Source organism: Centropristis striata, chromosome 3 (assembly GCF_030273125.1).
Source record: "Centropristis striata isolate RG_2023a ecotype Rhode Island chromosome 3, C.striata_1.0, whole genome shotgun sequence".
NCBI classification, from domain to species: domain Eukaryota; kingdom Metazoa; phylum Chordata; class Actinopteri; order Perciformes; family Serranidae; genus Centropristis; species Centropristis striata.
Window position 1 is genome coordinate 38956921 of NC_081519.1, and position 19802 is coordinate 38976722.

Here is a 19802-nt window from a genome sequence, read left to right on the forward strand (position 1 = left end):
AAGATTAATAATATAATGGAAACACTGATATTATATGTATTTATATAGTTTATGTATTTATGTTATTTCTATATCCATCCACTCATTTATATAGAATTGAGGTAGATTTTATGACAGCACAGCACAACAAATTGTACTGACCTGACTGCTGTGTGGGCTGAGGCATGGGTTGTGTGCGCTGGGCAGGATAAGACACCTGGTGGGAGATGGGCTGGGGCACACGGTACTGCTGGCCTGAGCTGGGATACTGACCAGGAGGGTAGTATGACACCTGTATCTGAGGAGAAACAACAACAACAACACAAATATTTAGAGAAAGGATGAGAGATGAATGGTTTGATCAGCTGTTTCCAACTGTTTAATATGAGGTGTAAATACAAGAGAACCTCCTCCTACATTTTCATTAAGAATGCATCATTACTTTTATTCATCCTCATCAGTTGTCAAATACTATCATAGCTCAGTTTAAGCTTATTAAAACCTGCAATGACATGCTTTTTGGCCACTTGGAGGCAGTGGAAACAAGCTCTGAGAACAACATCACCTGATGATTTTAAGTCCAATATTCACCCATCTTTTACCTTCTCAAAGACTACTTTCGCTGCTAAATGGTGCGCCAGTACAGCATCACTAACTTTGTCTGTCTGCTGTGACCAAAAAACGACGACACAGTCGACATATGCCGCATTCCCAGGTCCTTTTCTCCATTTTGTTTTTCAGATAGACCCTGTGGCATTCTCAGCTGATCTCCATAGCGGCACCGCATGAAACTGCCCTCAAATCATCAGTGCAACACTCGATGAATCCTTTCTTTAGCAACCAAACAGAGGAACATCTTTTCTTTGTCAACTGTACGGCATACGGCAATAGACCTATGAGACTGATGACAGTCAATCAAAAAAGGTAGCATAAACCAAAACAATGTCTTGTGGTGTCAAATGATCTGTGGCTTCATTATGACAAGAAACATTTGCAGGAAAGAAGTAATAAAGTTTATAAAATATTGATTGCGGCAGATTTAAGAAAGTGCTTACAAACTCAATCATGTGCTTTTTGGTGAGTGTTCAACAGAAAGCAGTTTCAGAGGTGAAGCGAACAGTGAAGCGTGAACAACTTGCGTCTTATACAACCAGGCTAAATGTAGCATACAGAATCTCAAAACGAGACATCAAATGGACAAACAAGAGGAAGTTGAATGTTAGGAGGATCGATATTTCCTGCCTCCACCTTCATCTGCATACATGACAACATTCGGCCCATCTAGAGGCTGCAGCGGTGTCAATATTTGCACTCCTGTTACACTGTCGACCACCCACACATTGAACAACACAGAGCATCTTCCTTTTCCCAGCCAATGCTGTTTATACAAGTATGGAAATCTAGGAGTGAGGATAAAATAGGAAGGTGTGTTGGGTGATAAAAGGCATGAAAAGACAGCAACTATATAGGTCAGAGCTTGGAACTAAAAACTAAAAGCACAGAAAATTAAAGCTATGAAAGAAAAAACAAAATAGGGGACATAATGGATAAGTTAAAAACGGGTATAACAGCGCAGTTACATGCAAAGTGTGGGTATGCATTAAGATTTATTCAGTAATATAAGTCCCATAAACACACACATCAACGCACTAACATCTACCGCTATGCACTGCTGTCCGAGTACTTTAAAATGAGCATCTGATTCCAGTAAATCGCCTATTCTCCATCACATCTGCTGCCAAAAGAGTCACTCTGCCTCAGTGATGGTATACTTCTTTAGTGTTTGTACGCTCTAATTGAGCTGCTTTAAGGAGATACGCAACACTTTGGCCAATTTAAAAAAGAAATTTAGTCACTTCAGCTATTAAGAACTCTACTAAACAGACCATCTTCCTTTACAACTTGGCCCCAGAGCAACATTACAAGGCCTAATGTCTCCCACAGGGTGTTTAATGGCCAGGTCAATTTAGTTCTCTGTGCTCAAATGAATTATAATAACTACTTTATGGATTCAAGCAGAAGCCTGAGGGAGGGAAGGAAGACTGTGAGTGACAGAGAGTGAGAGAACTCATTATTGTCACCGCCTCTGCAATCGGAAGAATGTGACAGGCGAGCTGACTGACTGAGATCGAGCTTGTTGAGGTGACACACGGCGCTTTGAGTGCGAGGACCAGACTCCCCCACTGGGTGAATCCTGCAACTTCACAGGAATCACATCCCTGATATGTCACGCTAACTCTTTGTGTTTATAAATGAAAGATCTTTGTGGTATTTATGCCATTTATGCAGCACTTGGTAGTCTGTACGGTAACACTTTGTTTTACAAGTTCATAATTTCATCTGAGGTTTTCTGGAAAGGAATACAGGTGCATCTCAATAAATGAGAATATCGCAGAAAAGTTTATTTATGTCAGTAATTCAATTCAAAAAGTGGAAACAACACATTATATGGATCCATTACGCACAGAATGAAACATTTAATGTCTGAATTTATTTAATGTCTTTTCGTTACAATGATTATGGCTTACATTGAATGAAGATCCAAAATTCAGTGTGTCAAAAGTGTGTTTAATATGGAAAGTTGGCCTCTGAAAAGTATGTCCATCTATATGACTCAATACTTGGTTGGGGCTATTTGACTTGAACTACTGGAAATGGACTTTTTCCATTATATTTTAATGTCTTGAGATGCACCTGTATGTTATTTAAAAAATAGTTACTTTAGCAACTTTATAGTAAAGGAAAAAACAGTGTTACACTAGCTCAGCTAGTGTAACTTTGTCTTTCAGTCAGGGCATGGCAGCTCAGACTAACATGCAAAAGCTTAAACTCTTTCTCTGGGCACGCATTGCAATTCATCTCCTTTGGAAGAATTAAAGCTTGGGGTAGATTGGGTCTTTTGGTGTTATTGGAGAAAGAAAAATTGGATTTTCTTGTAGTTGTAGCCTTAAAACCGAGTCCACTACAGCCCACAATAGAAAAAAGTCGGCAGGCCATTCATTTAATTGAATGACTAGTACTTGTTCTGGTTACTGTATGAAGCACATGCATATGCCTTTGCTTGTCTGGTGAGAGGAGTTTGAACAGAGAGCTGAGAACTATAGGAGGGCGGCTTTCTTTTAAAAATTTGGCTTGACCGATGTTTAAAATAAAGCATTACCATTTTTGCAGGGTAGAGAAAGACTGGGGGGACAAAGGGGTGTGAAGCGTCTCCTATGTCATGAACCCTGCATGAGCTTCCATTTTCGTCATTGATTGATACTTGGAAATACAGCATACGCGAGTTGTGATTGTACATTTCCTGTTAATTTTGTAGTCACAAGTGAGAGGCGTACCTGTGCCACAAATGGAAAAATAATAAAAACGACAATGCATTTGATGTGGTGGGTAGAGGCAGTGTGGCTTGCCAATTAAGTTATTATTTCCTTGTACCAGGAAACTATTACTCAATGTAACATTTAACTGTTATTGCGGTTACCTAATTTATCTTGTTTTAGAATGCCAGAAAACCGAGCATCCCCTTATTCAATCAGCAGTTACTTTCATATACACTTTGGCGACTGAAATAGGCTGTTGTGTAACTCTTTGACAAACGTTGGAGTTATCTGATTAAGTGCTGCTAAGAGATGAATCAAGAATCACTCTTATTATTGTTGTTAAGTAACTGTAATGGAAAACCACCGATAACACTGTCATATCACTCATACTACATAAAAGGAAACAATCAAGTTTCATCTCTCTCGGTCTGTATGTTAACACGCTGCGTACCCATCTCCTTCATCAACAAATCTTTACATTAACACTCATTAATATGAGGTGTAAGGAACATGATCCTCCACAGCGGCACAAATCTCAAGTGAGCAAGAACAGTCTGATGAGTGGTGATAGTGTTAGCGTGTTTGAAAAGGATTAAAATCCAAAAAGGAGTAATTAACTCTGTCACAGATGCACATTATAGGTGGAATAAACCACTTGAATTCTTCAAGTACAGGAAGCAGTTCACTCCGTAAGATCAACAACACTCAAGGGCTCTGTTGCCAGAAATTATATGCATAATGTCATCAGTTTTTCTTGGAACAGTGTTTGTCCTCAGCAGTAATGCAGCTCTTCTATTCACAATATATACAGTCGTGACATGAATGCTCGAAAGCAGCAGCTCAACACTTTTTAATGTGGGAACCAGAGAGATAGCAAAGATTGGTCTCACACTTACATCATTCTGCACAGTGACGCGAACAACACCATAGACATTCAACTTAAGTTAACACTTCAAAACAGATTTTAATTGTCCAGTATGGTGGCCCTAGCACAATGAGACATTAGACTCAAGTTTGGTTTATTTCTCGGTCTCCATGTAACTATACTTCCCTGTGAGTTGTGCAAGCCTGCCTTGCAATACAAAAGAGGGGTATGGTATTACAGATTTTTTTGCTGACATGGGGCCAATTACAATTATAGTGATAACACTAAAAAAATGTTTATTATGTGTTAAAGCCAACAAAAAATGCTAAATCGGGCTGTTTTGCTCCCAGAGGCAGGTGAGGTCCCAAAATAATAATGAAAAGTTTCACTGTTATATTACTACTTCTTTATGAGAAATACTGCTTCCATCTGGCAATTTACTGAGAATGCCCATTGAAAAAGAGATAAGGGATGTGCCATTCCGATAATCAGTAATATCGGGCCAAAAACAATGGATCACTGGATATCAGAAGAAAAGAAAAGTATAAACCGATCCGATCCATAAGCTTGAACTATTACGCGGATGCTTCACTAAACTTTGGGCGACCTGCTGTAGAGAGAGATGAGCAGCATGTGTCACGTGATCAGATAAGTGTTATATTGAGGTATTGTTTTGGGTGTATTTTTGATGATTTTTGATGTATTTTTTCTTTAGGGGAGTCGTTGCAAAGTTTGAGCATGATGTTTTTAGATGGCCAAATTTATCAAAGTGGATTCAGAAAAGTGGTTTGAGGGAAGCAAACAACTGAATTGGTATCGGAATCGGCAGATACTTAAGGTTGCCATGTTGTTATCGGTGTGGATGCTCCAGTCCCTAAAAGAGACATAAGCGAGACATTGAGTGAGACTTAAGTGGCGCGTAAGCCTTCTGACATCCAATCCACACTGCCTGTGTTTCATCCCAGCTGCCTGACCACAGCCGTTCCCGGCGAGTGACTGCACCGCTGCTGGCTAACCTGCATTCAACAGGCTGATTGAAAGCAGATGTACTGAACCAAGATAGTTTTCATGTAGGTTCCATGGGAAGAAATAAACAGTGTTTGTAAGTATTGATTAATTAAATGACTGTCAGGACTAAAAGAAATCAATCAAATGAGTTCAAAACGCATAAAGTGGGATATTTGTGTGATCTAGACACACTTGGTAAATGGACCTGCACTTATGTAGCGCTTTTCTAGTCGCTTTGCGACCACTCAAAGCGCTTTACACAACAGACTGCACTCATTCACCCGTTCACACACACATTCATACTGGTGGCTGAGGCTACCCTAAACGGTGCCACCAGCCACCATTGGGAATTCATTCACACACCGATGTATCTTGCTCAAGGAAACTTCTACACGTAGGCTGCCATGGTCAGGGATCGAACCATCAACCCTCCGATCGGGGGGCAACCCACTCTACCAACTGAGCCACAGCCGCCCCAACTTGGCCATAAAGACTCAAAAACTATGCCGATACTTTTAACTTGTGGAGAATGGCGTACCTGTTGAGGTGGAGGGGCCTGCATGTAGCCTTGTGGGGGTGGCGGGGCCTGCATGACGGGTTGGGATGGAGGAGGCGGTGGAGGTGGAGGATGGGGGTGTCCAGTAGCAGGCTGATAGCCAGACGGAGGCTGCATAGGCTGACCAGTGGTAGCCATGATGTAGCTGGTCTGAGGAGGAGGGTGCTGGGACAGCACCGTGGGAGGAGCCTGATACATGGGGGGAGGCTCAGGGTTCTCACTGGAGCCCTGCCGACTCAGCGTCATCTGGCTGAACTGGGGCGCCATCTCTTCTCCCTGAGAGGAATGAGAATGATGAATGATGGTGGATTTGCTAAATACAAGTACAAAATCATTAGTATGAATACAAAGTGCACAGTATTACAAAATATATGATGCAATTAAGCTTTGAAAACCCCACCTGCCCACCAGCAGGGTAGTTGTAGAACAAAAAACATTTTTGAGCCAATGCTTATTAAATAAAAATACAATGTAAGGCCAAAATGCATGTACATGTATGAGGCTTTAGCTGAAAGGCAACATCTTCTACTATCTAAAAATGTGCTTGTTTACAAGTGGCTTAAACTTAACCTATGTCAGTTCAAACAAACTTCAACTGGTCCAACTAAGCAAGTCACTGAATGAACTATGTGCAGATATATAGAGCTATAAGTCATTATCTAAAGTTTTGTATATCAGTAATTAATTCATAGGTCATGAGCTCAAATTGGCTGCAGACCTGTTCCGTATCTCTGTAGGTGCCTCTTGTGAATTTTAAAGCTGTGTTGTCCAACAGAGATCTCATTTTTTGAGTTGTCATTTAAGTTATAATCCTACGAGGTGTGAGGAATGAACTGACATGACTATTAAGGGAACACTGCCACAGAAAATACCAGATGAGAGGATTGATGCTTGATTGCGAGCTTAACCTAAGGACCCAGTTCTGCAGTTGTTGGGTCTTCAAATCTATCTGTGGTTTTCACAGAAAACAAGTGTATATGGCCAACATATCCAAGAGAGCTCCTTTAAAGTTTAAGCCTATACTAAGACTCATCCAGTCATGGGGTAAAACATGTTTAATTTGCTGAACTGGATTAGAGTACCGCAATTTCAATAATTTTATGGATGTATTGAGAAAGCGAAAACACCAAAGTGGAAACACATTAGTTTCATTTTGTCAGAAAGGACGACGTAAAAGATTTTAATAGAATTTTGAAGAAATGTTTTTCAACCCAGTTATATTTTTTCTGGGCTGAGTTTTATTTCAAGTTTTATTCAATAATGGCTCAAATGTATGGAGTGTTTTTTTATTTATTAAGACAAACAGGTTTATTTTCAAAGAAAGTAAAGTTGTGATAAATCACATAAATTAACTATTAACACACATAAAGCAAAAATAATTATCTTGTTCTGAGTTCAGCCTCTCAGGCAGGGACTGATGTACGCAGAGATAAAATACTACCTTAATGGTCCAAAGCAGCATCGACTTAATTCTTCTAAGATTGTGGATGAATACTGAACTAATGTGAATAAGAACAGGGGATGAAAGCGCAAGAGTTTCTAGCAGAATAAAGCGATAGCTAAATGCAGAGTGTGAGGGTGTCAGTAATGCATTCTTTAACTAAGTTAATATTAAGAGATGAAGCTACAATAGGTATCAGTACCATTGTGTACTGCTGGGGAGGAGAAACTGGCAGGAGAACCTGGGGGCAGGAAGGGCTGGAGTAGGAGACAGGCTGAGAGGGCTGCAGAGACGCCACCGGCTATACACACCACCAGAAAAAGGAAGGAAATAAAGAGGCAGAGCACAGAGAGAGAAGAGAGAGTGGAGCAAGCCAGTGAGAGGGAGGGTGTCAGAAGCAGGCGGATAGAAGGGAATAAAGAGAAATGAAGACATAGGAAAGATGTAGGTTAGAACAAAGAGGAAAAGATCTGTTAAAAATCTGTTAATGAACAGATGGATAGAAATGGAAATCACATTTAGTTTCTAAATATTATAGACAAGCAATGAAAATTGTGTCTACAAAGTGAAACAATTACTGATACTCAGAGTGAGGAAATGGCTGTCATTAAATATGGTGTCATTCACTGTCAATAACTTTGATTTAATTACGAAGCCATTCAAAGCGGTAAGCTGGACAGATGATCACAAAAGATGTTTTATTTATTCTATATTGAAAGGGTGTCTTCATTTGTACCGACATGGCTGATATAAATGCCGGATTATGGAGGTACATACCTGAGCAATCATGTGGTTTCCCATAGGGTGTTGCTGTGGGGTGGGCAGCAGGGCGGTCTGAGGTGGGACCTGGGGCTGTGGCTGTTGTGACGGGCAGGGAAGTAGGCTACGGCTAGACTGGGAGGCTGCAGGTGGGGGACACACATCAGGACTGACTAGGGGCAGGCCTAGTGATGCAGAAGAAGACATGAAACCCACAAAGAAATCCATATCAAAATAATTTGGTCATACAGAAAAAATATTAGGGTTTTTATTTCTTGCATTAGCCTCTTCTTTGCAATACGAGTTTATAGACCACTAGAGGGCAAACTCAAGTTACCATTCCAGCAAGAGGTGATGTTGGATCTATAAATCACTTTGATTATTATTTTGTTGAACATGCTTTTACATGTAGTTGGATGTGTTTCCTGTATGATTTAACCTGCAAGGAATTGTTAAACCTCCTACAGAGAGTGTTGCATGTTTGTAGCGTTAATGTTGCTACGCTAGCAGGTTTCTGTTAGTGTTTATAGTTAGTCCAGTTTTACCTACAGGAGTCTCTGACTGCTTGTGTAACAGAGGAAAATCAATTCATGAGTCAATGAGTCAAAAGCGTCTCTTGACGTCTTTACTGCAGAAAGAGCAAGGACTGAATCATCTGTCAGACGGCCAAGAGTAACAGTGTCATGGAATTTCATAAGAAAGCTCAAAAATAAAATGCCAGCTAGAAAAATCATTCTGACTGCTTCCAAGAGCCGGACAGGAGAGGGTTCGTGCTATGCTTGTTTCATTTAAGTATCAAAAATGATAATGAATAGTAAAAGCTTGAGTTTCACTAACAATGCACTAGAAAGACCTAATGTCTCTCCTTTATCCTCATCTTTCTTTCACAGTCCTTACCAGAGCGAGAGCCTTTGCAGCTTCCCTGTGAGCCTTTGTTGCTGCCAAGGCTATCCCCTCTGGTGAGGATGGAGATGCCAGAGAAGCTGCTAGCCTTAGTGACGGGCGGCCGGAGGGTGCGGTTGGAGCTGTCTGAGTCAGTGCTGCTCCAGGGCCGTGGCTCCAGGCACTTCATGTCACTGTCTGTGCTGCTTTGACGACTGCTAGACGCCCGGCTGGAGCTCTCACGGTTCCCTCTGTGAGATGACAGAACAGGGAGGAAGAGGAGAGAGACAAAGAGATGAAATGATGGAGACAAAATGCGGATGGATGCAGGAAAGGGGGGGTGGGGGGGGGGGGGGTGGGGGGTGAAGTAACAGTAGAGTTAAAGCAAGGATAGTTAGGAGGTAGCAAGTGAGATATATGTGGAGAAAGTTAGAAGAGGAGAGAGACAAAAATGTAGATGGGCAGGGTGAGGAATATATAGAAAGGGGAAGGTGTGCACATAGAAGCAGAGAAGAATGTAGGTGGAAACAGAAACAGGACAGTCAAAGACAAAAAAGGATAGAGGGGAGAGCAGAAGAGCACAGTAAGGTCATAAACAGGTAGAGAGGACACACAGTGTGACAGACTTTATTTAGGATGGGGCATTCAACACAGATGCATATTGGCTGGTTCAGTGAAACCACGATACAAAATCAGGCAACAAACCACCAAACAATATTATTTCCAATTTAAAACTTACAACCACACACACATTCACACACCGAACATACACACAAACCCATCTACATAGGAAAACATACATGCAGGGAGGAAAGATGCTCCAGACAATCAACACTGGGGGTTAACAGGATAGGGACACCAGATGAGACAAACTTCCATGAATTCAACACACAAACCATCAAGGACTGGAGACAACATTCACATAACAGACTTTACAGAATGAACACTTGCATACATACATGTTAAACATTTGAATACAGATAAACAGTAACACGTGCACTTAAAATACATTATATTAAAGACAAGAAATGACATAGAAACAAGACAAACATACATCTGTAAAGTAATACCAGATCTACATCAACACTCAGACTCTCACACACTCACACACACTATCGACAAAATAACCACTTGCTACCACTGGTTCACCACTATGGTTCTTTGAACTATATTGGCGTATACACACTCATTGTGTTGTTGTCATGCTGTCACCCTGGATAAGGGCAGCTGCCGAGAAAACCAATGATCACACTGTAAGCGTAACCACCACTCTGGGAAAACCCCTCCATCACAAATGAAAGGTTGGGTCTGCCATTGACATGTCAGCATTAAGAATGGTATTGCTCCATTTGAACATGTTCTAATTTGCTTTTGCATCAAAAACAAAAGCTATTACTAATACGAGTGTTTTTCTGAAGAAGGGATGTCACAATACCAGAAATTTGCAACTGATACAAGTTAAATCCCACAGTTCTTTTTAATTCAAATGTTATTCTTGCTAACCGTGTAACCGAGTACCACATTATCAGTGATTAAGGGGAAACTCAGCCCAGGCTATGTTAATTCTGCAACACATGGAGCTTGTTCATCGAATGGAGTTCAAGTGGCCGGTGAGCAGGGGAAGCTCCATGTGCTCCAGAATGGAGGGACATTGGGCAATCCCAAAATTTCCTACAGTACTGCAGAAAGACCAGTACAGTCACATTTTCCAAAATGTAGGTAGGCATCGACTTGGTGCCGGTGGCATCGGATCTCATGACATCCCTAGTCTTTCTGTCCGTCCTTCAATTTTCTCAACAACCGTTCATCTGATCTACTTCACACTGAGCAGGTAAATAACTGAGTATCCAAAGAAATTGTAGTGTTGAGTGCAGCTCTTGAGCTGTACCGGACATATTTATGAGTTGTGTGATATGTACACACTGTGTCGTGTTGTGAGATAGGACCCCTTTTAACGGTTTCATCACTGAAAGGCATGCTGGGTATAGCTCGCTCTCCTTCACACTACAGTACATTAAAGAACAGATGCAGAAAGAGAGACCTGAGATTTTACATCTTTGCAAACTCAAACAATTATAGCATCTAGTTTATGATTTTCGAAATGAACATATTTGTTTACCAGAAAAAGCCTGGTTCCAAATAGCTAGATGTGATCAAATAAGGCATCTACCCCAGCAACTATGTCATGGCAGGTGTATTGCTCAGGATCCAAGGAAGCAAAGTGTGAAGTTGTTTGAATGAGCGGTTGTCGAGAAAGCTGCAAGCAACAATACTGGAGGCCAAGCAATTGGCCCATTCTGAACATGTCTTATAAGGCCACTGCACTAGTTTGAATTAAAAAAAAACTGTTTTATGTGCCTTACATACTGGTGTTGTAGCATTATGTATAAATGTAGAAAGAAAGCCCTGCAGGTGAACAGAGACATACAGCTCTGCACTGAGGGAGCAGGGTAAAAACACAGCTAAGTCAGCTGCTGTAAACACCTGGTTTTTGCCTCCTCTTATAACTGGAAGAGGGATATGTCAGTGTGGAAAAAAAACAAGGGTAAAATGAATTCAAAACATGTAAGGCTGATTGTGGGAATCTCCATGACGAGAACAGGGGATGTGGTGTATGGGTTGTAAAAACCCTAGTGATAGTGAGTGGTGTTTGAAGGTGGCTGTGGCTGATAAATATTTCAGAGAGACTGTAATTAATGGAGGATCTATTTTGAGTCCTCTCTCTGCACAGCCTATTTTAAGGAAGGGTGGGTGCTCTGCCGTTCTCTCTCTTCTCCTCACTCTGCAGACAAAGATGAGAGCAGGAGGAGCGGGAGGAGGAAGAGGAGGAGGGATTCTGCTGTTGATCACATGATATTTCATCTCCACTCTCTCCTCACGACAGCACTCCCCATCACACGCACCAACAGAGGAAGCTAGGCTGCTGTTGTTATGTGCTTCCATCACTCTCAGTCTTTATTAGACGGCTAAATTAACACGTCTCACCAAAGAGCTTCTTGTTTTGGTTGGTTTAAGTGAAGTTTGCAGCTGTATGGCTTTCTTAGTTTAACAGCATGTATATTCTGTAAGGGTTAACAACTAATATACTTTATGTGAATGCTGCTGGGCTTATATTAAATTAAAGGCCTTTAGGTGAAATGTAAAGAGGCCATAATAGGAAGCATACATCATTAATGCCATATGTATATGTTAATATATATAAATATATATTACATGTCAACCACAAATAAAATTTCTGCAAGCAGCACAAATAAAAGTGATAAAGGAATGAACAAATAGTCACCAAATAATTGGATGGTTCAAAGGTTGAAGACAAAAAAAAAAAAGTCTAAGAACTACACATGAAAATTATTTATATAAATAGCCAAAGTAAGAGGGAAAATGGAGGGCTATATTTAAAAGCTCTAAACATGATGCACACAAGACACAATGTTTACAAAAAGCAGAATGTATAGTGCATACTTTGACGTAATATGAAAAGGAAAAAGCTGCATATACTTTTGACTAGGGCTGAAACGATTTGTCGATTTATTGATTGGCGAAAAATTATTTGACAAGTGTTTTTATTATTATTATTATTGTTACTATAGGTGTGATTCTTTTGCCTTTTTGTTAGTACTCTATATCAGCAAACTTAATATCTTTGTGATTTGATCCTGGTCAGATAAGAAAGGCTACATAAATGTGTCAACTTCGGTTCTGGGAAATTATGATGAACATTTTTTAATATTGTCTGATATTCTATAGATAGAAAGAGGATAATCAGAGGATAATCATCAGTGAAAATAATCTGTTCGCTGCATGTGTTTTGAACTCTAAAGAAAAGACAGTGTTATCATGTTTTACTTACAGTCATGTTTCCTATACATTTTTTTGTCAGTTCAACAGCACTGCTGCTTACATATTCTCAGTGCTACTATGCAACAGGTGACATGTTAACAAAAGCTACAAGACTAAGTCAACCACAAAACAAACAGGTTACTGTGGAAGCGATGCAGTTACTTTATATAAAAATGTAGTTGACGGTGGATGGGTGGAGGGGTAAGTAGGTCAATCAGTCCCCAGTGAAACCACAAAGCAGCCATGCATGGGCCATGGGAAGCCCCACGGTGCAGTGCTGGAATAGCCATCATCAATCAGCCGACTACGCCAAGCAAAGATATAAAAACCACCACAAGTCACCACTATCATCACCAAACCACTTTCAAAGAATGGGCATGGCAACACACAAGCCAAAGTCAGCAGCACCCGAATACCTAAAGATTTGCCTCCTCTTTTGAGAGCTAGAGCAGTAGCCCTCAGTGGAAAGTCTGTTGGGGTTAACATTAGGAGAAAATGCTGGGGTTACAGGACTGGATTGGAGAACAGTAGAGGGTTTAGGGGAGGGTGACATAAGGAGGGGTGGGAGGTAGGAACAGTGAAGAACTTTTACCCCTGCGAAGAAGAAAAAAAAAAAAACGCACACAAGGCAAAATCCTCGACTGTAGGAAAGCCCACGCTTCCTCCTTCCTTCTCTCTCTCTCTCAGCATATTACGTCCTAATCTTTCAACCTCAATGGTCGGGGTGCCTAGGGATGGAAGCTGACTGTAACTACTGTGTGAGCTAACTTATTTCTAGAAAACATTTGTTCCACTACCTACAAATCTTTCTGAAATACTGTGTCCCTTACCGAAAATATGGCACAGGAGAGAAACATCAGCAAATGCATATTCATCATTTGCCTGGTAAAGAATAAAAACTTTTGTAGGGGCTACATTAATATCAGTGGTCAGATTTGTACAAATAATTGATACATACTCTGTAAAAAAATTCTGTGTTTATGGGTCTACAACCCTCTGCTTTTCATAACTGAAACCTAACAAGCAAACTGTAGCTTTAAGGGGAAAGAAGGGGTCTTATAAATTGCACATATTAGAGTCTCCAATAGGATGAATCATCTTACCTGTTGTCGTTGATGTATCCATTTTGAGAGGACTGTAAAAAAAAGGACACCTACACATTATGAAATGCTTCATTCATCTAGGAGTACTTAAGACCAACAATTTCTTGCATGTTCAACCTTTCAGAAGTTTGACATTTAGGATGTGACAGCAGTGGTTCCCACAAGATGATTACTGAGAGTGGAAACAAAATTCAGTTTGCTCTTTTCCTGCCAAATACTGTATAAAGCTCCGGATGTCATGTGACTTGTTGCGTTTACACCACACTGGCAAGAAAAGTATGAGCAAAAATGAATGGTGCCAGCGTCAATTTCAGGTTTACAGTGCAGTTTAATTCCGAGCACATTGAAACACCATTGAACACTACATTGCCAAACTTTATAGCTTAGACATGACCGATAAGGCACCCGGGCTGATTTTCACAAGTACTGAACAACCAGAGCGGACAACGCTGCAGAACGGATATATCCTGACATCTACAATTACCTGATCAACTTTCCCTCTTCCTACTCTGGAGAGTCATACAAAAGCCTGGAGGTGTATAAATGGACAAAGTCTGGATCTGTGATGGTGTAGAGACCACTGGTTAAAAATGGACTGTTGTCATTGAGTGTCACTTCAGTGAACATTAGCTTAAGCAACAGCCAGTGTAATGTAACTTGTAAGTTATGTATCTTTAGCTAGTTTTTATCTTTGATATACCAAAAACGTACCAAAAAAATATTATCAGTGTCTGAATAACTTCCAAAAGGCACTACTTCATACATGAAATAAACCTTTATGATATATGGCAGTTATCATGACCGTCGCATGAAATTTCTTATTACATGTGAATCTTTCCCTGAAAATGAATGACCCTCAGTTCTTTATGAATCCAATAAAATGCTCTCCCTTCAACTTTCCCCCCAGTTGTTTTGGCATCCTGGCAAAAAAACAGCTAGCTACCATGTTTGCTCTGTATACATACAGTGGGCAAAGCAGATGCAAGCAGTCATTTACTCCACAACCTCACACTTTCCTTTTGTTGTTCTACCTCTTTATGCCTCTACAAACTATTAAAATTTAAAACAGTCAGAGAAAATCAAACTCTCCGAAGAGTAACTGCTCATAACACACACAAATGGGCCCTCTGATAAGGTGTGGATTGCTTCGTATTAACAGGTCACAAGTAAAACTTGCTAGAAACCACCGACTTAAAATAGAAATATTACCACGCTTCAGTGCACAGCCAATAAATAAACCATCCCTATTCTTTTGTAATTAAAAACAACAAATTTGTCAAAAGGGGCTTCCTGTTTGAGAAATGTGATGTAATGTCCCAGTGTTTATTACCCTATCCAGGTCCAATACTTACTTCTCGGGCAAAGATCCGGTCTCGTACCCGCTGATACTCTTCCTCTCGCTCTTCAATGGACTTGCTACGTCGCCCGTCCTGCAGCGGCACACGGATCTAACATTTTGGAAGACAATCGGACAAATGGCAGTCAAAATCTAATCTGCAATATTCACAAAAATATGCTGGTTTAATGTAAATATGTATAGTCACACTTAATGCAACCTGCTCTAGAAATAAGTAGCAACAAGTCACATGATAACAGTAGCATGCGAAGGAGAGCAGCTGCTTGCCGTCAAAACAAAACAACAGAATGGAAACTGTGTTTTGAGGGGTGGAATCAGCGTGGGAAGATTTAACACCACAAACGTGATAGAACAAAGAAAAATGACAAATATGCACAAGCATTAGGCGCCAAAGAAATGTGTCAATGCTTCAAACAAACATTGTTGGAAGGAATGAAGTGTGAGAAACTTGGTTCAGACACCAACAAAGCAAGTAAATTATTCTTTATTATAATGATCAAACTGTTGTGGTTGAAGCTTAACTGAAAACCTCCTAAACTACTGTTACACGTATGTACAAGTTCTTTTTGAAGCATCTAAGAAATAAGATTTATAGTCATCATTGCTAAGGCCTAGTCCACTTGTACATGTTTGGGTTTTTTTAAACGTCACTTTTTTTATGCATTTAAGCCTTTTTTCCACATGCATACTGGGCTGTTATCATCTTTGTTAGGCGTCACAAATGAGGCGACATTTCATGCAATGGCTGACATAGCTAAAATTGGCTAGAAGGATTTTTGTGCTACAGAGGTCACTGGTTTTACATCACAAAGCCCAGTTTCAGGCCATAAGTTGCCATCAGGCCAACACGCAGTACATCAACAGCAAAGGAGGTGACATTAAATGCATTGCATATTTAAACTTGTGTTATTATTAGAGATAGTACCAGGAACATGCAAGTTACTGCATAAGAATAGCCTGTCAATAGTTAGAGTACCAACTCATTGTTGGTGGTACTGGTATTGAAAATAAAAAAGTGGTATCAAGCCATCTCGTCCAACCATTTTGGACAGAGAGCCTAATGGTTAACAATAAAACACAGCCTATAATTGGAGGCTGCGCTTCATTCAGTATTCGTTATTTTTAGGACCACCTGAAGTCTGACAGATCATTAAATATTGTTTCATAGCAAATTTTTATCTCCGTTGGAATGGATGCTGTTTTATACCCACCTGCCAACTGTGAAAATACAACAGTGCACAGTAAACGCTGTTCAAACTCTATGTGATCTTACATCCAGTAGCTACCATTGATAAATTAGTTAAGACTGCTCCGTTCAGTTATTTTTCTTTTCTGAACCTATGAAAGGGTTCATTTATTTATTATGAACACATGGCTGGTTCATGATGATGCTGCAGCACCACTACTCCTACTTCCAGATGCCCAAATAGGGCCCAAATAGGGGCTCACCACCGGAAATCTGTGAATGTTTGATTCACAGCTCAATTGGCATCAAAAGTACACATCGCTTTTTTTCCTCTGATCTGGAAAAAGTATTTAACTGTCCTATGTCATCACATCCTGTCTACTGTATGTCCCTCCTCCTATGGTTAACAAATGTCATGGTTTACAACGCAGCCTACCTGATTATCATCCTTGTCCATGCTGGCATCATCTCTCTTTAGGATGAATTTCTTCTGGAAGTCCATGTTACGTTCATCCTTGATGTGTTCAGAGAACCTTTGTTCCGGGCTGTATAAAACAGAGAGGAAAGAAGGGTTACAATGGAAAAAACATTCCAATATTTTAGAAGAAACATTAAAGCAAGGTAACAGCAAAAAAACATGTTTAAAAGCAGTTTTACAATGACAGTTTGTGTTCATCCACCTCTGAGTTTCATGATTTGCTGCCTTTTGTATGCAAGTCATTACACATTCATTTCGAAAATTGTTAAGGTGCATCTGGCTGCTGTCAACAGTATCAACATCTCATGCATGTACGCTTTGTTGTCTTTTGGCCAACTCATTGGCATTTTAACTTGTTTGTCAGCCAAGAAAAGTTGATCTGCCTCAAAAAAAAAAGACATAAAAAGTTAAATACAATTATTGAGGTTTTCCCCATTTACCAAAAGAGTTTGCAGGAATAAAATAATATAACAATTGTGCACTTTTTCTAACTCCTGTACTACCTTCTGTGTTGTGTTCCAGAAGAAATATACACTTTTTTTATGTTAATTCTGTGGTGTTTGAAATGCAGGACACACTTTGGGGACAATGAATTTAAGTATCTTTAGCACAAGAGATTTTTCTTTGATTAGACGAGTTTCATGAAGATCTGTGGGCTCTACCGTTAGTACAAATGGCAAGTTGTGGAATGTTTTTATTTAAAGATTTGGCAAATCAGTATTTTTTTTTACTAGATAGTTTAGGCCACAGTTTATGACACATTAAATCATGAGCCAACTGTGTAACTAAATATTTTGCCAGTGTTCCCATTGATCATAGCATTTGTTCCTGGTTCAAACGATGGTTCTGAGAAGTTGCTTATTCTTTAAATAGCTGTGGGGAATAACCTAACTTTTAACAGCTCGCTGGTTGCTAAATTAACAAGTTCTCTTTTGTCTCAAGTGCAAACACAATGTGAAAAGCACACTGTGTTTGTGCCCTTCACTGGGTCGTTGTTAGAATCGACTGGGTGCATATGGGGCTTATCTGCTTTAATTACTCAGGTGAATTGATACTGTGATAGCTTTTAACAGAAACAAACTTCTTATTTGGTTACATGTCCCTCTTCTTTCAAATTTCAGGTTGTTCTTTATCTCGCTCAAACATCAGTCATCATCAAGCTTCCTTGAGGCAGTTCACGTTACTTCTATTGACACCTTTAAAAGCCTGGCATTGGAAGAGTCTGAATAAAGTTTCTAGAACAGTTTTTTTTAATGGTTAAATAATTTTATTCTATTCTATTTATAATTAGTAGGTCCAGATTTCTGCTATTGCAGCCTTGGGTTTTCCTACAAAGTTAGAAATGACACTCACATGCGTGTGTTGCCTGTCTTGTTGATGATGACAGCCTTGCCTGTCTGATCCACATTGTGGTCCATGCCGAAGTAGGCAGCCACGCGGTGCAGCAGCATACGGTGATAAGACGTCATCTGAGGAAACTTCTTATACTGGTTACTGCACGGGGACACAGGAGACAAAGAGGTATGTTATTTCTACATTGCATTGTGATTCCTAATTAATTAACTAATTGTCTTGAATGCTATAATTTGAAAAGAAAAATCAGCTTTTAAAGATATTAAATAACGTTGTTCATGAACAAATTAATTTGCATTCTAAAGGGATTGTAAAAAAACACGACTGTCTGAAACATCCATTTTCATACCGAATTATATAGTTCTAGATCTTTTCCAAAGAACAGTGATAAAAACTGTTGTTACCCACAAGCATGATCCTCTTTTAAAAAAGTTGTTTTTCCTCATTCTGAGGTGTTTGTTGTGTGACAAGCACAGCAATATTAATCTCGCTCTATTGAGCACAAAATGATCTACTGCTTTAAGACAGATATAAAAATGTTCTTACTAACATAACACTATTCTGGTCACAGGGTTACACAGAGCCCTAAGCCAGAAAATTTGTCAGCACAAATTTACCCCATACACATCAACTACAACCTGCCATATTTATTTAATTACTTCAGGAATCTATAAATAAAGGGGATGGACGCAGAAGGGCTAAATTTAAATACAAGAGAGTGGTTATGAAGGACATGGCTTACTTGTCGTCATTAATGAACTCCAGGATATCTTGTTCTAGTTTGAGCAGCATCATTCGATCCCTGCTGGGCCAAAGGGGGAGAGAGGGAGAGGGAGAGATCAGAGGGGGGAGGGGGTCAGTGACTAGAGAGCGGCGAGCATACTGACCAAAGATCAAAGGTATGATGCATGTCAATAAACACTTTCAATTTCAAGTTGTATCTCTTGTATTTAACATGGTGTTCTTTCCAAAATCTTTTTCCAAACTGCATTTGTAATCACACCTTCTTTAAACATTTCGATGCAACCATGTTGCCATTTTTGGAGGAATATAAGCCATTTTACATCAAGAGACAGAAAAATTGGCAGGTATTTTGCTCACAAGGACATGATACAATTCATATGGCACCTTGCCATCAGTGCAACTACAATGTTATAAGCTGCAGTATTTCGCTTAACAAAAACAGAAATTAAGTGGTTTTTGTGCATGCTTGAGTTTATTTATTTAAAAAATAAAATGTATCTTAAAGAATTTACCTAATGAGTTACGTAATAAAAAACAGAATTAAGATGCAGACTAAAAGATTATCAGAAATGAACCATTAAAACATCTAACTTTGTTATAAATAATTATATCATATATTATAAATTGACCTTATAAATAATGATAAATATATTTCAGTAGTTTGTTGTATAAACAAATTTGTAAAGGATCGAATACGTTAATATAAATGACCAGCTCTGCGCCATCTACTTATTTTTCTTGTTTGTTTTTTCATTTTCTTTTGTTCTCCTGTTGTTGCATATCAGTCAGCAATTGGTGGCAATCTCATACCTGGGATTGTTTTTCAGTGTGTTGACCAGAAACTCGTGAACATCGATGCCCGTGGAGTCAGTGTATTCCTGACTGGAGTCTAACAGAGAGGAAGACAAAGTAAACAGGCAGGCAAGAGGAACAA

The 19802-nt window shown here is 39.6% G+C and overlaps 1 protein-coding gene across 3 annotated transcripts in view; it reads right to left on the bottom strand.

The window, feature by feature from the left end:
• LOC131968221 (R3H domain-containing protein 2) overlaps positions 1–19802 on the bottom strand; it is a 58565-nt gene that overhangs the window by 12086 nt on the left and 26677 nt on the right. Inside the window, exons 9-20 of one of the 3 annotated variants that reach the window (XM_059329003.1) lie at positions 19679–19757; positions 18867–18926; positions 18125–18265; positions 16730–16838; positions 15103–15198; positions 13751–13782; positions 13064–13117; positions 8823–9058; positions 7944–8110; positions 7369–7467; positions 5708–6001; positions 142–277 (exon numbers count right to left, since the gene is read on the bottom strand). In XM_059329003.1, the coding sequence (XP_059184986.1) occupies positions 142–277; positions 5708–6001; positions 7369–7467; positions 7944–8110; positions 8823–9058; positions 13064–13117; positions 13751–13782; positions 15103–15198; positions 16730–16838; positions 18125–18265; positions 18867–18926; positions 19679–19757 (1503 nt within the window). Of the gene's footprint in view, positions 1–141; positions 278–5707; positions 6002–7368; positions 7468–7943; positions 8111–8822; positions 9059–13063; positions 13118–13750; positions 13801–15102; positions 15199–16729; positions 16839–18124; positions 18266–18866; positions 18927–19678; positions 19758–19802 lie in introns of all 3 variants that reach the window. The other 2 variants (XM_059329002.1, XM_059329001.1) reach the window with 2 other exon arrangements.